General features: G+C 44.0%; 1 protein-coding gene across 4 annotated transcripts in view; it reads left to right on the top strand.

Moving 5' to 3' along the window:
• Nucleotides 1-19,993, top strand: part of CCDC88C (coiled-coil domain containing 88C) — a 569,522-nt gene that overhangs the window by 233,598 nt on the left and 315,931 nt on the right. For all 4 annotated transcript variants that reach the window (XR_003856192.1, XM_029597798.1, XM_029597797.1 and 1 more), the window contains exon 8: nt 12,139-12,323. Coding sequence is in view for 3 of the 4 variants with exons in the window: in XM_029597798.1 (XP_029453658.1) it covers nt 12,139-12,323 (185 nt within the window). In the remaining variant the exon portion in view is untranslated. The remainder of the gene's footprint in view (nt 1-12,138; nt 12,324-19,993) is intronic.

Raw genomic sequence — 19,993 nt, 5'->3', positions numbered from 1 at the left:
TTAACAAGAAGGCTGACTCCACATACCTTGTCCAGTCAGCACCAGGTTTCCAAAAACCTCAACTGGATCATCGCTCTGTTGTGGTTGAGTCCGCGCAGAAGAAGGCCAAGCGTCTTAAACCACACTCTTCTACCCCACCTACCAGGGACAACAAGTTCTTGGATAGTGTGGGACGGAAAGTATATCATGGAGCTATGTTGATTTCTCGAATAGCTTCATATCAACTCTATATGACTCAATACAACAGAGCCATCCTGAAGCAGATGCAAGACTATGCGGACACGTTACCGGACCAATACCAACCGCAGCTTCAAGCCCTTCTTCACAAGGGATTTGAAGCAGGGAAGCACGAGATTAGAACTGCCTACGACATATTTGATGCTTCCACGAAGGTTTCAGCCACAGCCATCTCAGCCAGACGTTGGGCTTGGTTGAAGTCGTCTAACCTTCGCCCAGAAGTCCAAGATCGTCTTGCTGATTTACCCTGCTTAGGCGACAATTTGTTTGGAGAACAAATTCAACAGATTGTGGCGGAGTTAAAGGACCACCATGAGACGTTGAAGCAACTCTCATCTCTCCCACCTGAGGTGACCTCCAAGCAACCGCAAAAGAAGGACTCTAAGAAGTCGTTCTTTCGACCACGTCGCTACTACCCTCCGTCAACTAGGGCTCGTCCTGCACGGTCCTCTAACAGGCCTCAGCCTCGTCAACCGAGAAAGCAAAGACCTACTGTAGCCCCACCTCCTGGGCCTGCGGCGGGCCTTTGACTTCCCTGTAGGGAGCACATGCCAACTCCCTCTACCACACATCCCTGTGGGAGGTCGGCTGTACCACTTTTTCAAACGATGGATACAGATCACCTCAGATCAGTGGGTGCTAGCAATTATCGCACAGGGTTACCACCTCAACTTTATAACACTTCCGCCAGACTCCCCGCCCCTTCAGGCATGGAGTCTCACCAACCATTTAACTCAATTACAACAAGAAGTATCCCTTCTTCTACAATCAAATGCTATAGAACCCGTCCCTCCTGGTCAACAAGGGAAAGGATTCTATTCCAGATACTTCCTAATTCCAAAGAAATCAGGGGGGCTACGTCCAATTCTGGACCTTCGGGCCCTCAACAAGTATCTGCAAAAAGAAAAGTTCAAGATGGTAACCCTGGGCGCCTTGCTCCCTCTGTTGCAAAAGGGGGATTGGCTGTGCTCTCTCGACCTCAAGGACGCTTATACCCACATTGCGATAACACAATCTCATCGCAAGTATCTGCGTTTTCTGATAGGCCACGACCATTATCAATACCGCGTACTACCTTTCGGGCTGGCATCTGCTCCACGAGTCTTTACCAAATGTCTCGTGGTAGTTGCAGCTTTTCTCAGAAAGGAAGGTGTCCACGTCTACCCCTATCTGGACGATTGGCTAATCAGGGCCTCCACCCCTCAAATTGCGCAATCCTCCCTAAAGTTGACAATTCACACACTCCTCTCCTTAGGGTTTCTTGTCAATTACGAGAAATCTTACTTGGTCCCATCTCAAACCTTATCCTTCATTGGAGCAGACTTGGACACCTTACAGGCAAAGGCTTACCTTCCTCTTCAGAGGGTCCACACCCTAATGTCCCTGGCTCGCCAGCTCCAGTCTCAGAACACTGCAACGGCTCGCCAGTTCCTCATTCTCCTAGGGCACATGGCATCCTCGGTTCAAGTCACTCCCATGACCCGCCTAGCCATGAGGGTAACACAATGGACTCTGCGACACCAATGGATTCAAGCTTTTCAGCCTCTGTCCTCCATAGTCACAGTTACACCAGCGCTACGCTTGTCTTTAACCTGGTGGACGACTCAAGTCAACCTCCTTCAGGGCTTGCCTTTTCTCCTACCAGATCCACAAGTAATCCTAACCACCGACGCTTCCCACATCGGTTGGGGAGCTCATGTGGACGAATTCCAAACCCAAGGGTTATGGTCGCCAGAGGAAGCCGAACACCAAATAAATTTCTTGGAACTTCGAGCGATTCGTTACGCGCTCAGAACTTTCAAGAATCACCTATCCGGTCACATAATTTTAATCCAGACGGACAACCAAGTGGCCATGTGGTACATAAACAAGCAGGGAGGCACAGGCTCCTTCCTTCTGTGTCAGGAAGCTGCGCAGATTTGGGCAGAAGCCCTCTCCCATTCCATGTACCTCAAGGCCACTTACTTGCCGGGAGTGGACAATGTTCTGGCAGACCAACTGAGCCGTGTCTTGAAGCCACACGAGTGGTCGCTCGATCCTCTGGTAGTAACCTCTCTGTTTCGCAGGTGGGGTTTTCCCCGCATAGACCTCTTTGCGTCCCCTCAGAACCACAAAGTAGACGATTACTGCTCCCTCATTCGAAGTCCACACTCTCAACCGAGAGATGCCTTCTCCCTCAAGTGGACGACAGGTCTGCTTTATGCATTCCCTCCACTTCCTCTTCTCTCACGGACTCTCGTGAAGCTACGCCAGGACGGGGGAACCATGATCCTCATAGCACCCCATTGGCCACGCCAGGTGTGGTTTCCCATACTCCAGGATCTCTCCATCCGCAGGCACATCCCTCTGGGAACGGATCCGCATCTGCTCACTCAAAACGGCGGATGCCTCCTCCATCCCAACCTCCAAGCCTTGTCCCTGACGGCATGGATGTTGAAAGGTTAGTCCTTCAGCCTTTCAACCTTTCGGATTCGGTTTCTCGTGTCCTGATAGCTTCACGAAAGCCCTCCACCAGAAGATCCTATTCATATAAATGGAAAAGGTACACATCATGGTGCACTTCTCAGTCCCTTGATCCCCTTTCCTGTCCAATCTCTAACTTCTTGGACTATTTATGGCACCTATCCGAATCCGGTCTACAGACCTCTTCCATTAGGATGCATGTCAGTGCGGTAGCCGCCTTCCATAAAGGTATAGAAGGTGTCCCTATTTCCGTACAACCCCTGGTGACACGCTTTCTTAAAGGCTTGCTCCATCTGAAGCCACCCTTACGTCCTCCGGCCCCATCTTGGGACCTTAATCTGGTTCTTGGTCGTCTAATGAAACAACCTTTCGAACCTCTACACTCCTGTGAATTGAAGTATCTCACATGGAAAGTGTTATTCCTTTTAGCTATCACTTCAGCTCGCAGGGTTAGTGAGTTACAGGCCCTAGTTACCTATCCGCCTTACACTAAGCTCCTGCAGGACCGGGCAGTACTCCGCACTCACCCTAAATTTTTACCTAAGGTAGTTTCTGAGTTTCATCTTAATCAATCCATCATACTACCTATCTTTTTTCCCAGGCCCCACTCCAACTCCGGGGAACAGACTCTGCATACCCTAGACTGCAAACGAGCTCTAGCTTTCTATCTAGACCGTACAGTTAATCACAGGAAGAGCACTCAATTGTTTGTCTCTTTCCATCCTAACAAATTAGGACATCCTGTAGGTAAGCAGACTCTTTCCTCCTGGTTGGCGGACTGCATTTCTTTTTGCTATCAGCAAGCTGGCATTCCTTTTCAAGACCGTGTCAAAGCACACTCTGTGAGGGCTATGGCGACGTCAGTGGCACACCTTCGCTCGGTGCCGCTTCCTGACATCTGTAAAGCTGCGACCTGGAGTTCCCTCCATACCTTTGCAGCCCATTATTGTTTGGACAAAGCTGGAAGACAGGACTCCATCTTCGGCCAATCTGTCTTGCGTAACCTTTTTCCAACATGATGTACCAACACCCTTCCACCTTCCCGGTAGGGTGCGGATGCCCTTTACCAAATTCTTCCCCAGTTGTTGTGCCTGTTGCACACCGTTGGGTACATTTGGTGTAAGTCAGGACATCCTCAGCTCGGTACTCACCCATTTGTGAGGACAACCATCCTGCTTGTCCTGTGAGAAAGCAAATGTTGCTTACCTGATGTAACAGGTGTTCTCACAGGACAGCAGGATGTTAGTCCTCACGAAACCCGCCCGCCACCCCGCGGTGTTGGGTTCGTTTTGTTTCTACTTTTTAGGCACTGCCTGTAGCTTTGAAAATCAGACTGAAGGGAGACCCCTGCTGGCTGCAGGGTCAGTGCCTTGCTGGGCATGCCCAGTAGGGGCCAGTCAAAGTTCTATTAAACTTTGACAGAAGTTTTCCGTGGTGGGCTCCATCCTCGATGTCACCCATTTGTGAGGACTAACATCCTGCTGTCCTGTGAGAACACCTGTTACATCAGGTAAGCAACATTTGCTAACTCAGTACTGACAGCTGTTACTAAAATGTTGGCCTCATTTCCATGGCTGTACTTAAATCTTTGAATTATTGACTCTCCTATAATTTTTTCTCTGACCCTCTGCCATACTATGTACAAGCATTGTGGTTTTTATTAAAAAGGAAGGGCAAAATCCCTGGCTCCCTTTCTATAAAGAAAATACTGTACTTAACAGGAGAAAGTCTGTTGCAGTATTTTTATTAGCTGATGCAAAGAAAAATCTTTTAAAATCTGTAGCACTTACAAAACATACTTAGATTTTCAACACTGTCATGATTTAATTTACTTTACAATGTAATGTTTTCACAAAGAAACACAAGTTTTACAGTTGCAAAACTATTTTTGAGGCTAAACTCTTTTATATAACTTCTGGGTTATTTTGCATGTATATTTTTTGTACTGTTACTTGAGGAGCCTCTTTGTCTTGCATTTTTACACTTATTCAGAAGTTAATAGGCTGTTTGGTAAAAATGCTGCTAAATTTATTCCAAGCACTGTGGCTTGGCTCCCTTTCCATTAGCTAGAATTGCACCTCTTTATAAAGCCCTTGCACTTCAAGAACAATCTAGTTTATTTCAGCATTAACAACTGTTTGAATATGAGTATGGAAATACCTTCCACAAGTCTATGGTTGATTTTCCTGGGATAAATAGAGGTCTATATTCAATCACTAGCTAGCTAGCATACAGGCCAATACAGTACAGTGCGCTCCGGAGCACACTGTTAACCTGCTCTTGGATGCGCGTTTTCCCTTACCCCTTATTCAGTAAGGGGCGGAAAATGCGCGTCCAACCCTCGGCACCTAATAACGCCCTCAACATGCAAATGCATGTTGATGGCCCTATTAGGTATGCCCGCATGATACAGAAAGTAAAATGTGCAGCCAAGCCGCACATTTTACTTTCAGAAATTAGCGCCTACCCAAAGGTAGGCACTAGTTTCTGCCGGCACCGGGAAAGTGCACAGAAAAGCAGTAAAAACTGTTTTTCTGTGCACCCTCTGACTTAATATCATGGCGATATTAAGACGGAGGTCCCGAAGGGTAAAAGCAAAATAAATAAATAAAAAATTTAAAATGGGCCGGCGGCTGTCGGGCTGAAAACCGGACACACAATTTTTCCGGTTTCCGTGTCTGTCAGCGGGCTCGAGAACCGACGCCAGCAGAATTGAGTGTCTGCTGTCAAACCCGCTGACAGCCGCCGCTCCGGGTCAAAAGGAGGCGCTAGGGACGCGCTAGTGTCCCTAGCACCTCCTTTTGCCCGTTTCTAACGCACCACCTAATTTAAATACAGAATCGCACGCACAGGTGAGTGGCCTGTGCGCACGCCTGGGAGAGCGGGCGAACTTTACTGAATCGGCCCGAATGTTAGCCAAGTAAATTTATCCATCTAACTTTGCAGGGATATTCAGTGATGCACCTGAGCTGCTGTATCTTAACAGGATAAGTTTATCAGCTAACTGTAGGACAGCACTTTGATTGTTGTGAAGTTATCCAGCTATGTTACCCGGATAATGCTGAATATCAGCACTTATCTGGCTATCTTAGCTGGATAGCCAATTCTGCCCTGGAATGCCCCCGCTTTTTCCACGAGTTAACCAGATAACTTCTTAGCCAGATAAAGTTATCAAGCTAACTCGGGGGCTGGTCAATATGGTGACATTTTCAAATCACGCCATTTGTCCTGCTAAGTCTGAAGTTGAATGTATGTAAATCTCTTTAGTTCTGTGGAATAATGTAGTATCTTTTGTGTATTTGCTCAGTAAGAGGAATGGTATGCTTTATTTCTAAAACAAAATAATGAAAGTGAAAAAGGGAGGTAATGTATTAGGCCAGTTTAAATTTAATTCAAAGAAATCCAACAGCATTGCTGGGAAGAGGTGATACTTTTTTAAAGCCTAATTAATATTTTATAGATACATACTTAGTAGCTTGAAAGCTTGCATCTTTAAAACATTTGTTAGTCCTGTAAAGAGATTATTTCCACCCAAAGACAATAAAAATGTACATTTCAGCACAAACTCTTGCCAGGCTTCATGTTTTTTAAAAACACATGGGAAAGGCAAACCTTTCGAAAAGGAAAGACTGCCAATACACTGTCCTTCACATTGTTGTAACCAGCTGCAAAGTGTCAGCCGGTCAGAAGTGTGGAGGAAAGGAATCTAGAAACAGGACATCACATTACTGATGTGCAGTTATAATTTGCATCCAGAATACTTCTACATGTATATGTACATTTTTTAAAGAAATCTATTTTATTGTCCAAGTTTCCTCAACGTATTTTTTTGGGAGGGAGCATGCACTGCTATTGGGCACATAATTTTGGCAGCAAGCGGCAGGGGAAGACTATTCCCCGTCGCATTTCCCCACTCAGTGTTCTGTTTAATTTTTTATGGTTGGTAAGGTTGCACTACTATTGTGCACATAACTTTGCAAGTGTGAGGGCCATTGTGTGCTGTTTCTTCACCCTCACCCCAGTGTGCTCTTTTTATACCATGATGCTGCCATCAGACACCGAAGTTCTGTCTTTCTCTCTGATTTTCTCCATCTTTCTATTCTCGACTGTCATCTCTTTTATCATCTCTTCTCCTCTTATTCATGTACTTTTCTCACATCTTTCAGCTTTCCCACATTTCCTTCCACTCCATTTTACCTCTCTCCTTCAAGTCATTCCTTTTCTTTGTTTCCCTATCCCCTTCAACTTTTTCGTATTCTATCTTTAGATCTTTTCTCATCCTTATAATACTTCCTTTCCCATCCCTCCACATTTCTTATATCTTGCCTCCATCCACCCCCCATTTTTGTCCCTCTATAATCCAGCTACATCTTGGTTCTTCCCTGACCCCCCCCCCCTTTCTCCAGTATCTATCCCACTGCATACATTCCCTCTCCTTCTTGGCACGCAAGCCACCAGACTTTCCCACACACTTTTTCCCTGTAAGTGGATGCAGGCAGCACTGAGATCACATTCCAGCAACAAGCTCGGCTCTACTCATCCTCCCTCTTGAATCAGGCCATAAGAATGAGGATATAACTGACTGGTGCAGAAGGCTGAGAAGAAGAGCAACCTCCAACTCCGTTCTGCTGTCCATCTGCTTCAGTCCCTTCCCCCTACATACAGCATGACTGCAGAAGGGCTCAGAGGATGGCTCACTAGAAAACAGTGTCTTACACTTACTTTACTTACAACTTACTTTAATACCATTTGAAATAATGGGACATATTCATACAAAATTGTAGTTTCACTAAACAATGTACAAATTTTATTATTACAGCAGCTTAAAACATACATAAATCACTGTACTATTCTCACCATATTGATATGTTAAAACACATCTTAAGTTGGAAAGATCACAAAATGACACAATTGCTTAACCAAATATAACAAGTGTCACAAACAATGTGTTAGATGACTATACACATTTGTACATTTTTAACATCATTCTTCTTCTTATAAAGCAATAGCTCACAATATTAGTGTAAATACCCATTAACAAAAGATCTTCCTCAATTTGTCACATAAATGACTCGTATTTAACGTACTTAAACATTTACTAATCGCAAAGATGTCACATCTGTCATATTTAAATAATTTTCTCATGTTCTTAAACGTGAGTGAATTCCTACATATCACATTAAAATCTCATCGCTCGTGTTCTTAAACTCGGCAAATTTCTCCATGTTACATGGATATTCTATCAGTTGCCGACTTAAACAATTTTCTCTTCACAAATATCCTCTAAGTAGATACCCATACAAGGAACCCTCATTTCGCCCCGTCTGGATTCTTTCGGGGGATAAATAACCTATAACAAAAACCCCCCCCAAAAAATCGCTATCACTGTTAAATCTAACACCTATTACATTTCCAAAAAAATAGAAAAAAATAAATATCCATTACCACAGAGCTTCTTTCACAATGTGTGGCACGTTATACTGCTCATTATTATCTTCACCAAACTTACAAGTTACAAAAGTCCAGATTCGCACCAGCTGCCAAGATACAAACACCAAAAAGACTCATACATTAGAATACAATAAAACTCCATATCAAAAATCACCAAAACGATGCAGTAAATACTTACAATTATAGTCAGCTTTCCAGTAAAAACTCTTCTCTACTGAAGACAAAACACCATCTCCCGACGTGGGAGCGTGCCGACCCCTACGTGTTCACGCTTAACCACTTGTGCTCTCAACAGCATATCAATGCGTCACTTATTTCTCAAACCATTATATCAAAAAATTAACCAATCCAAAAAAATGCACTTTCAAAATAATTAACCAATGAGATGGAAATCGTACTCAATCAACCAATAACATTTAATAATCTCCATTATCCACATCTTCCACATGCAGACATTGCTACATCGCTGCCATCCCAAAGCATACTAGTGTTCACATATGCAAAATACCACCCGAAAGCATACTAATATTTACATATGCAAAATGTTATCCTGCCAAAACAATACTCCCATGAACATTTGTAAAAAAGTTACTGAAATCATATGATAAATACCCTAAAGAATCAGCGCAATTCCATTGTATTATATAAAGTCACCAAAACGCTGACCATTCTTTATCACTATTTAATCCAAAAGGTGCCAAAGTCTGCCATTTATAAATATAGCATTCCCATTGCCTTAATTTATGGGAAACATCACCTCCCCTAGTGTTGTGCAATTGTTTGATCACAAAAAATTTAATATCTTCAGTAGAATGAGATGCCGAGACCCAATGAGCCACAAGAGGGGCAATTTCTTTCACTATCTGGACACTACTTTTGTGTTCAGTGATTCTCTGTTTAACTTGTCTTTTAGTCTGATCAATATAAATGTAAAAGCAAGGACATATGATGGCATAAACACATGCAGAACTGCAAGAAAAAAAGCCAGGTAAAACATATGGATACCGCAAATTATGATGATAAATGCTGAATCACTAAAACATTCTCACAAACAGAACATCCCGCACATCGAATTTGATCTTGTTCTCCACCCTGATCCCTAAAAATGTCACTAACCAATCTCTGCCTCAGTTTCCAACCTTTAAAAAAAAAAGGTTTATCCACAAATGATGGTAAAATTTCCAACATGGACCAATGTTTTTGTATAATACATTTGACATCAGACATACAGGAAGAATAAGACAAGGTACAAATGACACGAGTAATCGACACCTTTTCAGTTTTGAGCAACAAATTCTGACGATTGGCATACAACCCACATTTGAAAGCCTTTTAACACATCCAGGAGGATTACCCCGAGTGATGAATCTACTCATCAATTCTTTAGCACATTGTTTATACCCTGGGACAGAGGAACACAAGTGGTGATATCTCAAAAACTGCAAGCACGGTATGTTTTCCTTAATACGATGGGGGTGAAAGCTCAGGAAATGCAACACAGTGTTCCTATCAGTTGGTTTCCGATAAACCGATGTACTAAGTGAACTACCTTCTTTATAAATGATCATGTCCAAAAATGGAATACTGGAATCATGATTCTGAAATTTAAATTCCAAATTACCATCCAAACCATTAATCCATAATTCAAAATGCAATAACAAAAAATCATCAATATAGCACCGCCAAAACCTTATATTGAAAGCAGTGGGAAGAATAAATGAATGTGGCTTCAAAATGTGCCACATATAACTCAGCTATAGATGGCGCTAAGGAAGATCAGATAGGGATTCCCTTGATCTGATGGCAAATAATTTTCTGTTCCATGTAAAGGCATCGCCTACTAGTTCTGAGTTAAATGTACACCGATACGATGTGCAAACGGCTATCGGTATATAAAAAATGTTAAATAAATAAAAATAGAAGAGTTGAATGAAAAATAACTTTGTATGGTAACAATAGTAGCCAATTGCGTGACTCACGTCGATTATCCAAAACCCCTAATTCTTCTAGTGATTTATGAATGATATATAAAGCACCATCCTGGGGAATACTTGTGTATAGTGAACTGATATCTGCTGTAACCAGTGTATTATCACTGCATATATCTCCCAAAGAATCCAGACCCTGAATAAAGTCCATAGAATCTCACATATAAGGGACATTTAACCACCAATGGTTGCAATAAGGCATCCACAAATTTAGCAATAGACTCAAATATAGACCCTATTCTCGAAACAATGGGTCTGCCAGGGGAGGGGGGCAATTATGGACTTGTGTATTTTCAGCACAGTATAAAAAAGGAACTGTTGGCCATGGTTCATAAAGAACAGTATTCTTTGGCCGTAATAGTATGGGCTTTAAAGGCACGATCTAAAATGCTCTTAATATTACCTTGTATTCTGGTAGTCAGATTATGGTCTAATACCGTATATACGTTATTGTTATTTAATTGGGAGATAGCTTCCTGTATATATTTATCTTGGTACAATATTACTACCAACCCACCTTTATCAGCTGGCTGTATGATTCATCTTCCCTTAATTGTTTAATAGCTGAAAACTCTTCCCTAGATTGAATTTAACCCTCTCCCTTTCATCTTCTAATGTCTTCAGATCACGTAATACCAATGATTCAAATGCGATAACAAGTGGATGGGGTGGCTCTTTAGGGATCCATGTTGAACGTCTATATAACTTAGATCGTTGATCCAAAACCTGTTTAGGACCAAAAAAGTCTAACAATCTGATGTGCCTAAAATATTTGTAGAGTTCAACCCGGATGTTAAAGGCATCATATTTTTCAGTTGGTATGAAAGACAAACCTTTGTTCAATAAAGATAACATATGGGGACAACACTTTACAGAATAAATTAAAAAGACTGAGCTGTAGGTTTCTCAACATTATTTGCTGTCAATGATGTTTGTACCGATTATAATACCCCGAGAAAAAAACATTGCTCACCATCCCCGCCAGGTTGTCCATTGTGTGACCTCAAGAATGGATCCGTATCGTTTCTGTTCTCATTAGGATTAATAAGCCCATTATCCTCAGGCGGTAGATTAAGACACTTTGTTGCTGAGGAAACATTATTTAATGAAGTATTTTCATCATCTAAAGTCTCACCAAATGATGAATAATTACATTTCTTTCTGGCAAAACTTTTCCTGCCCTTCCGCATCCAAGGATACACATAACCTGAAGAATAATCTTTTTCATCTCTGTAAAACTTATTCAATTTAACTTTCCGAGTCTCAGACTTAAACGTATCTGTTTCTGAAAATCTACCAGTTGTGCGTCAAACATCTCTTTTGGGAAAACTGTCTGCATAGTCTCCAATTCTTTCTCTATATCTTTTTTGTTAACCGGTATGTAGTCCTTAATAAATGAAACCATCAATAACAGTAAATCATATGCACGTTTATTAAGCACTGCATTCCATCAGGATACAAACTCTTTATTTTCCACAAAAAATGTGAGTTCCTTCATAATTCTTAATTCACTAGAAAGCAGCCAAGACTCAACCTGCATGGAGATAAAGCAGCTGTGAGCAATAGGGATTGAAGTTGTGCATGGCTGCACACCCTTTCAGCATATAGAGAACCTCATTTACTGTAGCATTTTTACCCTCTTCTACCTGAACTATAGTACTGCTCACAAGAGCAGAAGATACAGAGGGTTAGAGCATTGAGCTACGCACCAAGGTTCAAATCTCACTGCTGTTCCTTGTAACCTTAGGTACAAACTTAGGGCCTGATTTACGAAGGCTTTTCTGCCATTGTCTATGGGAAAAGTGCTTAGTAAATTAAGACCTTAGATTGTAAGCCCTCTGGGGATAGGGAAATACCTATAGAAACTGAATGTTATCGCTTTGAAGTACTAAAAGTTGGAATATAAATAAGATACAGTGTACAGGCTTTACTTATTGAAAATATATAATAGCTTTAAATAATATTCAATCTTATTTTTGCATTTCATTTTTCTTTGTAGCTGGTAGTGGACCTTACTCAAGAAAGAGACTATCTGCAGTCTCAGCAACCACCAAGTCCAGTGAGCACCTCAAGTCCAGAGTCCTCACCAAGCCCCACCAAAACTCTCTCTAGTGAAGATAAACAACATCTGACAGTTGAATTGGCAGACACCAAGGCTAAATTAAGGAGGATAAGGCAAGATCTGTAAGTCAAGTGTTCCTACAGAGCTGCTAATGTTAGATATTTCTGGGAAATCAATAGCACCTATTTGTGAAATAAGTGATGACTTCTAAGACAAACTTATAACAATCCTCATCTGGTGTGTTTGATTATAAAATGGCAGGTTTTGAAGTTCAGTACTTGTGGTAATACATGCAATTCTCCTAGGACAAGCAGGTTGGTAGTCCTCGCATGTGGGTGGCGACATCTGATGGAGCTCGGCACAGAAAACTTTAGTCAAAGTTTCTAGAAGCTTTGACCAGCACACTGAGCATGCCACTATCTGTGCATCCACGCGAAGTCCCTTATCAGTCTCTTTTTCTGCGGTGCAGTTGCCGCACGGTTCATGGAGCTCTGCTCTTTTCTTGTTTTCTTGCAAGAAAAATCTTTTTCCTGTTTTCCATCGTTGGGTCCCCCTTCATGGTCTGTGCCTCCTCGGCACAGTAGGTTAAAACTTCTGTTTTCCTGCTTATTGCAGTTGCTTCCCGGCTTTCACCTCCTGGTGATTTCTGGTCATCGACTTCACGTCTGGTATTTTTTCTATGGCAATGTCCAGCTTTCGTCGGTGCCCATGGACCATGTCCATCACAGATCCACATGAGGTTTGTATCCTCTGCCTGGGGGCTTCGCACGAAGTGGGAGGGTGTCAGCTGTGTGACCAGATGACCCCCAAAGGCTGTCGTGCACGCCTGGATAAGATGGAGAAGCTTTTTGGTTCTAAAACGTCCACTCCATCTACGCCCATATCTGAGTCATCGATGCTGGGGGTAGAGGGGAGCCCCTTGATAATGCTCCCTCTCGCACTCCTCTTTCCATTTCTTCAAAGGATCACGGAAATGGTGACCGATCCTCCATGATCTCACCAGTTTCCAAGATATCAGGATCCTCCACCTCCTCGGCCCTGGGGAAAGACCAGCCAAGCACCATGGGAGGTCCCACAAGCATCAACACCGGTCGCCATTGGCACGCGGCTCCGGTGCGGAACCGGCAGCTGCCGTACTGCCACCGAAGAGATCCCATTCCTCGGAGGCCCCATCCTTCGTATTCAGGAGTCCCACCGATATCGGTGTTGGGCACCGTACCGCTTCGGAGGACCAAGGATAAGCTGGTGACACCTCGTCCCCCCTCCCTCAATCCTGGCTTCACCGGTCTTTCAGGAAGAGTTGGACTGCAGGGTGCAGACCACAGTATTCAAAGCTCTTCGGAGCATTGAGCCACCCATGCCACTGGTCCCCATGCCAGTGCCGGAGCCTCCACTGTCTATTTTGGCACCTCTGCTTGAGCGTTTGGACATCTTGTTAGGCGCCCTACCAACCCAGCTGGTGTCTGAGGGACCTTTGGTTCCCCAGTGGTCACAGATGCCCCCCTTGGGAGCGATTCCTATAATCCGATCCTCCGAGGAGGAAGATGCAGCCGGTGCCACATTCCTGAGGCCTCTGTTCCCCGAGCCATTATCTGGGCCCTCCGGCCTCCCACAGCCCTCGGTCCCCACAATACTGGGGGAGCCATCGATTCCTGTGGTGCCGTCGATGCCTCTGAAGCCATCGAAGCCCAGGGCTGGGATCCCTCAAGGCCTCACCTGCGCCGCGCTGGCCTTAGTGAGGAGGAAGGCCCTTAAGACCCTTCGGAAGATGATATTCGGACTACCCCCTCTCTGAGCCTTCCCCACCCAAGGAAAGGCATCTCTTCCCCCTCCCACCCTGAGGATGTTTCCTTTGCGGGGTTTTTCAGGACTATGGCTGAGGCTATTCCCTTCCAACTCCTTACAGAGGAGGATGCACGACATAAAATGCTGTAAGTGCTTGTTTGTCGAAACTCCTAAGGAAATCATGGCGGTTCATGACATCTTTAAGGATCTTCTCCTCTGGATGTGGGAATACCCAAGCTCCATAACAGGAAGGCAGATGCCATCTATTTGATGCAGTAAGCCATGGGGGTTCGAGAAGTGGCACCTCCCCCCACCAGTCAGTGGTTGTGGAGTCCACCCTAAAGAAAGCCAGGCGTTCCTGTACCCATGCTTCTACTCCCCCCCCCCCCCCCCCCCCCCCCGGGTGAGAACATATGGAGCTTGATGCCTTGGGCAGAAAGGTCTTCCAGGGCGCTATGCTGGTTGTCCATATTGCCACCTACCAGCTATGACCCAGTACCACCGGAACCTCTGGAAGCGAGTCCAGGCACTTGCGGAGGGTCTGCCTCAGCAGCAGCAAGAGGTGCTCTTGGCTATCATCCTGCTAGGTTTAGAGGCTGGCAAGCATGAGGTGTGCTCCACCTATGATGTCTTTGAAACAGCGGTCCGTGTAGCCACGGTGGGCATCAGCACCCATAGGATGGCTTGGCTCAAAGCTTCTGACCTCCGCCTAGAGGTGCAGGAGAAGCAAGCTGACCTCCCCTGTACAGGTGACAACCTCTTTGGGGATAAGGTCCAGGATGTGGTAGCGCAATTGAAGAACCACCATAACACCCTTCAACAGCTTTCCGCTAGTGCTTCAAATGCCCCTTCCTCAGCCAGGAAATTTAACAAAGTTTTTTCCTTCAGGCTTTTTGGTGTTCCAAATAGATTTTTTGATGCTGATCACAGATATTACTTCGAAATTTGTACATCACGTAAGGTTTTTGAGAAACAGCCAATTTTGTGTTACAATAATTGTGAAATTTTGAAACATAATTTCGGCCCGGGGGGGCAAGATGGCGTCCTGACTGAGGCACAGACCAGAGCTGCTCCTTACCTTTCTGCTAGAAAGTGTTTCCTCCATTACTGATGCCGCCGAAACGGAAAGGGAAGGTGAGGGTATTCCCCCTCTATTCCCACTCAACTTTCATAGCAGGCTCTGGTAACGACCTTCCTATCTCAGGGAGCTGTTTCCCGCTGCGAATGCACCTGGAGGAGAGGCATCTTCACCTGGGACGGAGGTTTCCCTCAGCCCCCCCCCTCTGACGTTCAACTGCCGGCAGATAGAGGAACTTCGACCCCTGAAACCCTGCAGGAGTCGCAGACTGAGGTCAGCGGCACAAGTCTGCAGACGGCTTCCTCGGAGGGAGCGATTCAACCAGGAAGCAGAGAGGAATCAGGGGGGGGGAGAAGCTATAACTCGCGCTGGTTCTACAGTTTCAACACACTCTGGAATTAACCCCTTAACATCGGGGGAACGACCTGAGGTTCCATTAAGACCAGCTGTCATAACTCTTGAATCCCTGTGAGAGCTAACTGCTGGTTTATCGGCTGTTAAGGAATGTAAGTTGGATTCATTTATGTTGCAAGTGAATCAAAAAACACTAATGCAAGACAATACCCTATCATCAAGTCAGACAGCGGTTGCTAAAGCAGAAACAGATATTTCACATATAAAAAATTTCAATGTGGCAACCATAAAAGATAGAGCAGCTCTCTCTCAATTGGAAATGATTGAGAATTGGAACAGTCACCTGAATTTGAGGCTATTAAACTTTCCACGAGTAATGGGAGAACTACAGATTGTTACTTTTAAAAGATACCTTGCTGAAACATTGGAATTGACTGAACTGCAATTTCCTTTGATTAATAAGGTTTATTGTTTGCCTCCTAATAATGCTTTAAATCGTAGAAATCAGTCAGCTGTTCCCCCTATTGATTTTCAAAATTTAACCACATTTTTGGAATCTTCTGCCATTGAAATAATAGATTTTTCTACATTGATGGTTTCCTTAATAACAGAACAAGATATAAGTAAACTAATGTCCTCTTACTTTAAACATTTAAATTCTGTTTTTCATAGTAGTAAGGTCTGAATGTTTCCTGACATATCTAAGATTACTCAGGAGAGACGGAAAGATTTTTTGTCTGAGACAGGAGGCTATATCTTTGGGGGCCACGTTTGTATTAAGGTATTCTGTAAGTGTATTCTAAAGAGAGAGGGTGATTCCTTTATATTCTTTTCCCCTGAATAACTGCGAACTAACTTGGATTCTTTTCCAGGACAAGAAGTGCCATAGGGACCCAGGATAGTAAGGAAGAAACAGCTTTGTTAGGATAAGCTTGATTTTTGTTACATTTCCTAAAATACTCCTTTTAATTTCTGTCCCTCAATGCTCATAATGTATTGAGATTTGGTTAACCCTTTAGATGATTGCTGAACAGTAATTATTTTTGCTTTGTAAAAATTGTTTCTAATGTGGATTAAGATGTTTCCTAAATGCTTTAAAATACTGAATATATTAGAAAAGTTACAAAGAATTAAAAAAGCAAAAAATAAACCAAACAATTTCGTGTACATATATTTTCTTGTTGGACAGTAGTTTTTATGATTTTCAAAATTCATTTCGTATTTTTGACGGCCATGAGCAACGTAACATGTAACAGGGACTAACTTTATTTTAAAATACACGAAGAAACTGCCTGATCATGCCAGAACTTGCTCAGGCAAGCACAAGCTCGGCTGTGAAATTCCAACTTGTTTCCATGACGACGCAGCCTTTATTAAGCAGCAGCAATGAGTAGTCTTCTATGCAACGTTTGTGTGAATGAGCGAATCATAATGCTTAAACTGAGTTTAAAGCTTGTGGATTTAATTTCATATACTTTATGAAATGTCGCACCAATGTCGTAATAACTGTGATATGTTTTATTACATCTGTGGTGAGTATACTCTGAAAGCACAGAAAAGGAGTATGACTGGACTCATTAAGAAGGCATACAAGTTATACTTTGGGTGCAAAATTGGTGATCAGGTCAGAGCTTGGTCTCCTCATATGTTGCACATCTTGCGCCAGTAGTCTGCGAACTTGGCTGAAAGGTGTGCAACCATCCATGCCGTTTGCTATCCTAATGATATGGAGGGAACAGAAAGATCATATAACTGACTATTACTTTTGCATGACAAATGTCAGGATATACTCTTCAAAGAACAGGAAGTTTGAATACCCTAACCTTGTGCCGATTGACGACAGTCTTCCTGTTCCAAAACAGCCAGAGATGTGGACACTTGATGAGGAAGTAGGCGATGATGGCGAGCCATTGCAGATGGAAGCTGCGGCTGATCCTGACTTTGTGTCATCAACATCCAGCGATCCTCATTTAATATCTCAGGCAGAGCTGAATGATCTGGTCAAAGATTTGGCTTTATCGAAGAGTCAGGCGGAGCTGCTTGGGTCAAGGCTGCAAGGATGGAATCTTTTTGTCATCTGATATGAAAATTTCAGTATTTCACAGCCGTCATGAAGGTTTGACAAAATATTTCAACCAAGTAGACAGTCTGACATTTTGCTGTGACATTAGTGGATTGTTTTGTGCTCTCTGAATTGACCACAACCCAACAGAATGGCGACTGTTTATTGATTCATCAGTCTTAAGTTTGAAGGCTGTTTTGCTGCACAACGGCAATATCTACCTATCAATACCTGTTTGACATGCCGTTCATATGAAAGAAAAGTATGAGAACATGCAGCTACTGCTGAACCACATTGAGTACTCAAGGTACAACTGGAATTTTGTGGTGATCTCAAGGTAGTTGCAATCCTACTGGGTCTGCAGTTTGGTTACACCAAGTATTATTGCTTCCTTTGTGAGTGGGACAGTCTAGCAAGAGATTCACATTACGTCGGAAAAGTTTGGCGGCTCCGTAAGAAGTTGGTTCCAGGGCAGAAGAATTTTGTGCACGACCCATTGGTGGATCCAAGTAAGATATTTCATCCACCTTCGCACATCAAACTTGGGCTGATGTACAACTTTAAGGCAATGATCAAGCAAAGTAAAGCCTTTGATTATTTGCAGCAAATGTTTCCACGCATAAGTGATGCCAAGATAAAAGGTGTTTTCGTTGGCCCACAAATCCGAGCTGTTAAGGACAGCCACTTTGATGGTCTCTGCAAGGTACAGAACGTGTTGTGTGGACAGCCTTCAAGAATGTCGTTTGTAACTTTCTAGGCAACTATAAGGCAGCAGACATGTCGAACAGTTTGAAAATCTGCTTCAGGCATAAAAATTGAAGTGCAACATGTCATTGAAGATACATTTTCTTCATTCCCACTTGGACTTCTTCCCAGACAACTTTGGCGCTGTGAGTGACGAACATGGTGAAAGGTTTCATCAAGACGTTGTCAAAATAGAGAAACGGTATCAAGGCAAGTGGAACCCCTCCATGCTGGGTGACTTGTTGGACTCTCATCCGCGAAGCATTGGACAGTGATTACAAATGAAAATCTGCGGCAAAACATTTTTTATTTTGTTTTCTGGTGCCAACATTGCCATTGTAGCTTATGCCGCTACAGACACGTAACAATACTTAATGTATATCGCATTTTTCTGGCAAATGGTACGTGATACAGACTTAATAAATTCATATTTGTGTTCAGCTTGTTAAAATCTACTTGTTTCATTGAAGGTTGTGGAGGAAACAAAATGTTCCCAGAAATTTGTTTACAGTGAAATCTTCCAGGCCAGGATCCTGGAAGTCCTCCTATAGGCAGAAGAAGTATTATCCTCCGGCCACCCGAGCTCGCACGACACACACTAGCTCCAGGGGCTGTCCTCGCCAGCAACAAGCAACCAGGCCTCAGCTGGCGCCCCAGCCACAGATTTTTGACTGGCATGTACCCCTGATGCTGGATCCCCCAGTGGAAGGCAGGCTCATAGGCTTTTCCCATCACTGGGAGGATGTCACTTTGGACTGATGGGAACTTACCATATTCCATCAGGGGTACAGTCTCAACTTCAGACAGCCCCCAGGGACCTCTCCCCCATGTTCATCAAGGGGTTTGTCCGCCCAGCAGGTCATACTTCAAATGGAACTCTCCGCCCTTCTTGCAGCAGGCACGGTAGAGCCGGTTCCGAGCCCACAGCAGGGCCGAGGGTTCTTTTCGAAGTATTTCCTAATTCCAAAAAAGGAACGATGGCTTACGCCCCATCCTCAACCTCAGGATGCTCAACAAGTTTCTTTCAAGAGAATTCAAGATGGTCTCACTGGGTACGTTGATTCCCCTCCTCAAAAGAGGAGTCTGGCTCTGCTCCCTCAGTCTCAAGGAAGCTTACACTCACATAGCCATTTTCCCCAGCCACAGAAAGTACCTCCACTTCATGACGGGGAAGGGTCACTGTCGGAACAAGGTGCTGCCTTTTGGGTTGGCCTTGGCCCCTCACATCTTCACCAAATGCCTAGCGGTGGTGGCTGTGAATATCTCAGGTGTTATGCGGTCCATGTCTTCCCGTATCTAGACGACTGGCTAATCAAGCAATTCCCGCATAGGGATGCTGAGTGCTTTAGCCCTGACAGTGTGGACTCTACAAGCCTTGGGGTTTGTGATCAACTACCCAAAGTCTTACCTCTGCTGCCTCCTCAGCTGGACTTCATAGTCGCCAGACTAGACACGATGCAGGCAAAAGGGCTTTTGGTCCGTGATCGGGCTCTTGCCCTAACCGCGCTGGTGGCCTTCATCTGCAGCAGCCAGCAGGTGACTGCCCACCTTCTGCTCCGTTTGCTGGGCCACATGGCGGCTCCCACCAGTTTGTGCATGTGGAGAGCTCGATGGACCTTGCGGTCACAGTAGCGACAGGCCTCTCAGGACCTTGAGACTTGCGATGTGGTCACAGAACCTCTTCAGGTATCTCTGTCCTGGTGGGAAAACTTCTTCACTTTGGAGCAGGGGATTCCATTCCAAACTGCTCCGCCTCAAGTGAGCCTCAT

Source organism: Rhinatrema bivittatum, chromosome 4, assembly GCF_901001135.1.
Source record: "Rhinatrema bivittatum chromosome 4, aRhiBiv1.1, whole genome shotgun sequence".
In the NCBI taxonomy this organism is placed as follows: Eukaryota; Metazoa; Chordata; class Amphibia; order Gymnophiona; family Rhinatrematidae; genus Rhinatrema; species Rhinatrema bivittatum.
Note: the sequence above shows the minus strand (reverse complement) of the source record. Positions and strands in the feature narration are given on the sequence as shown.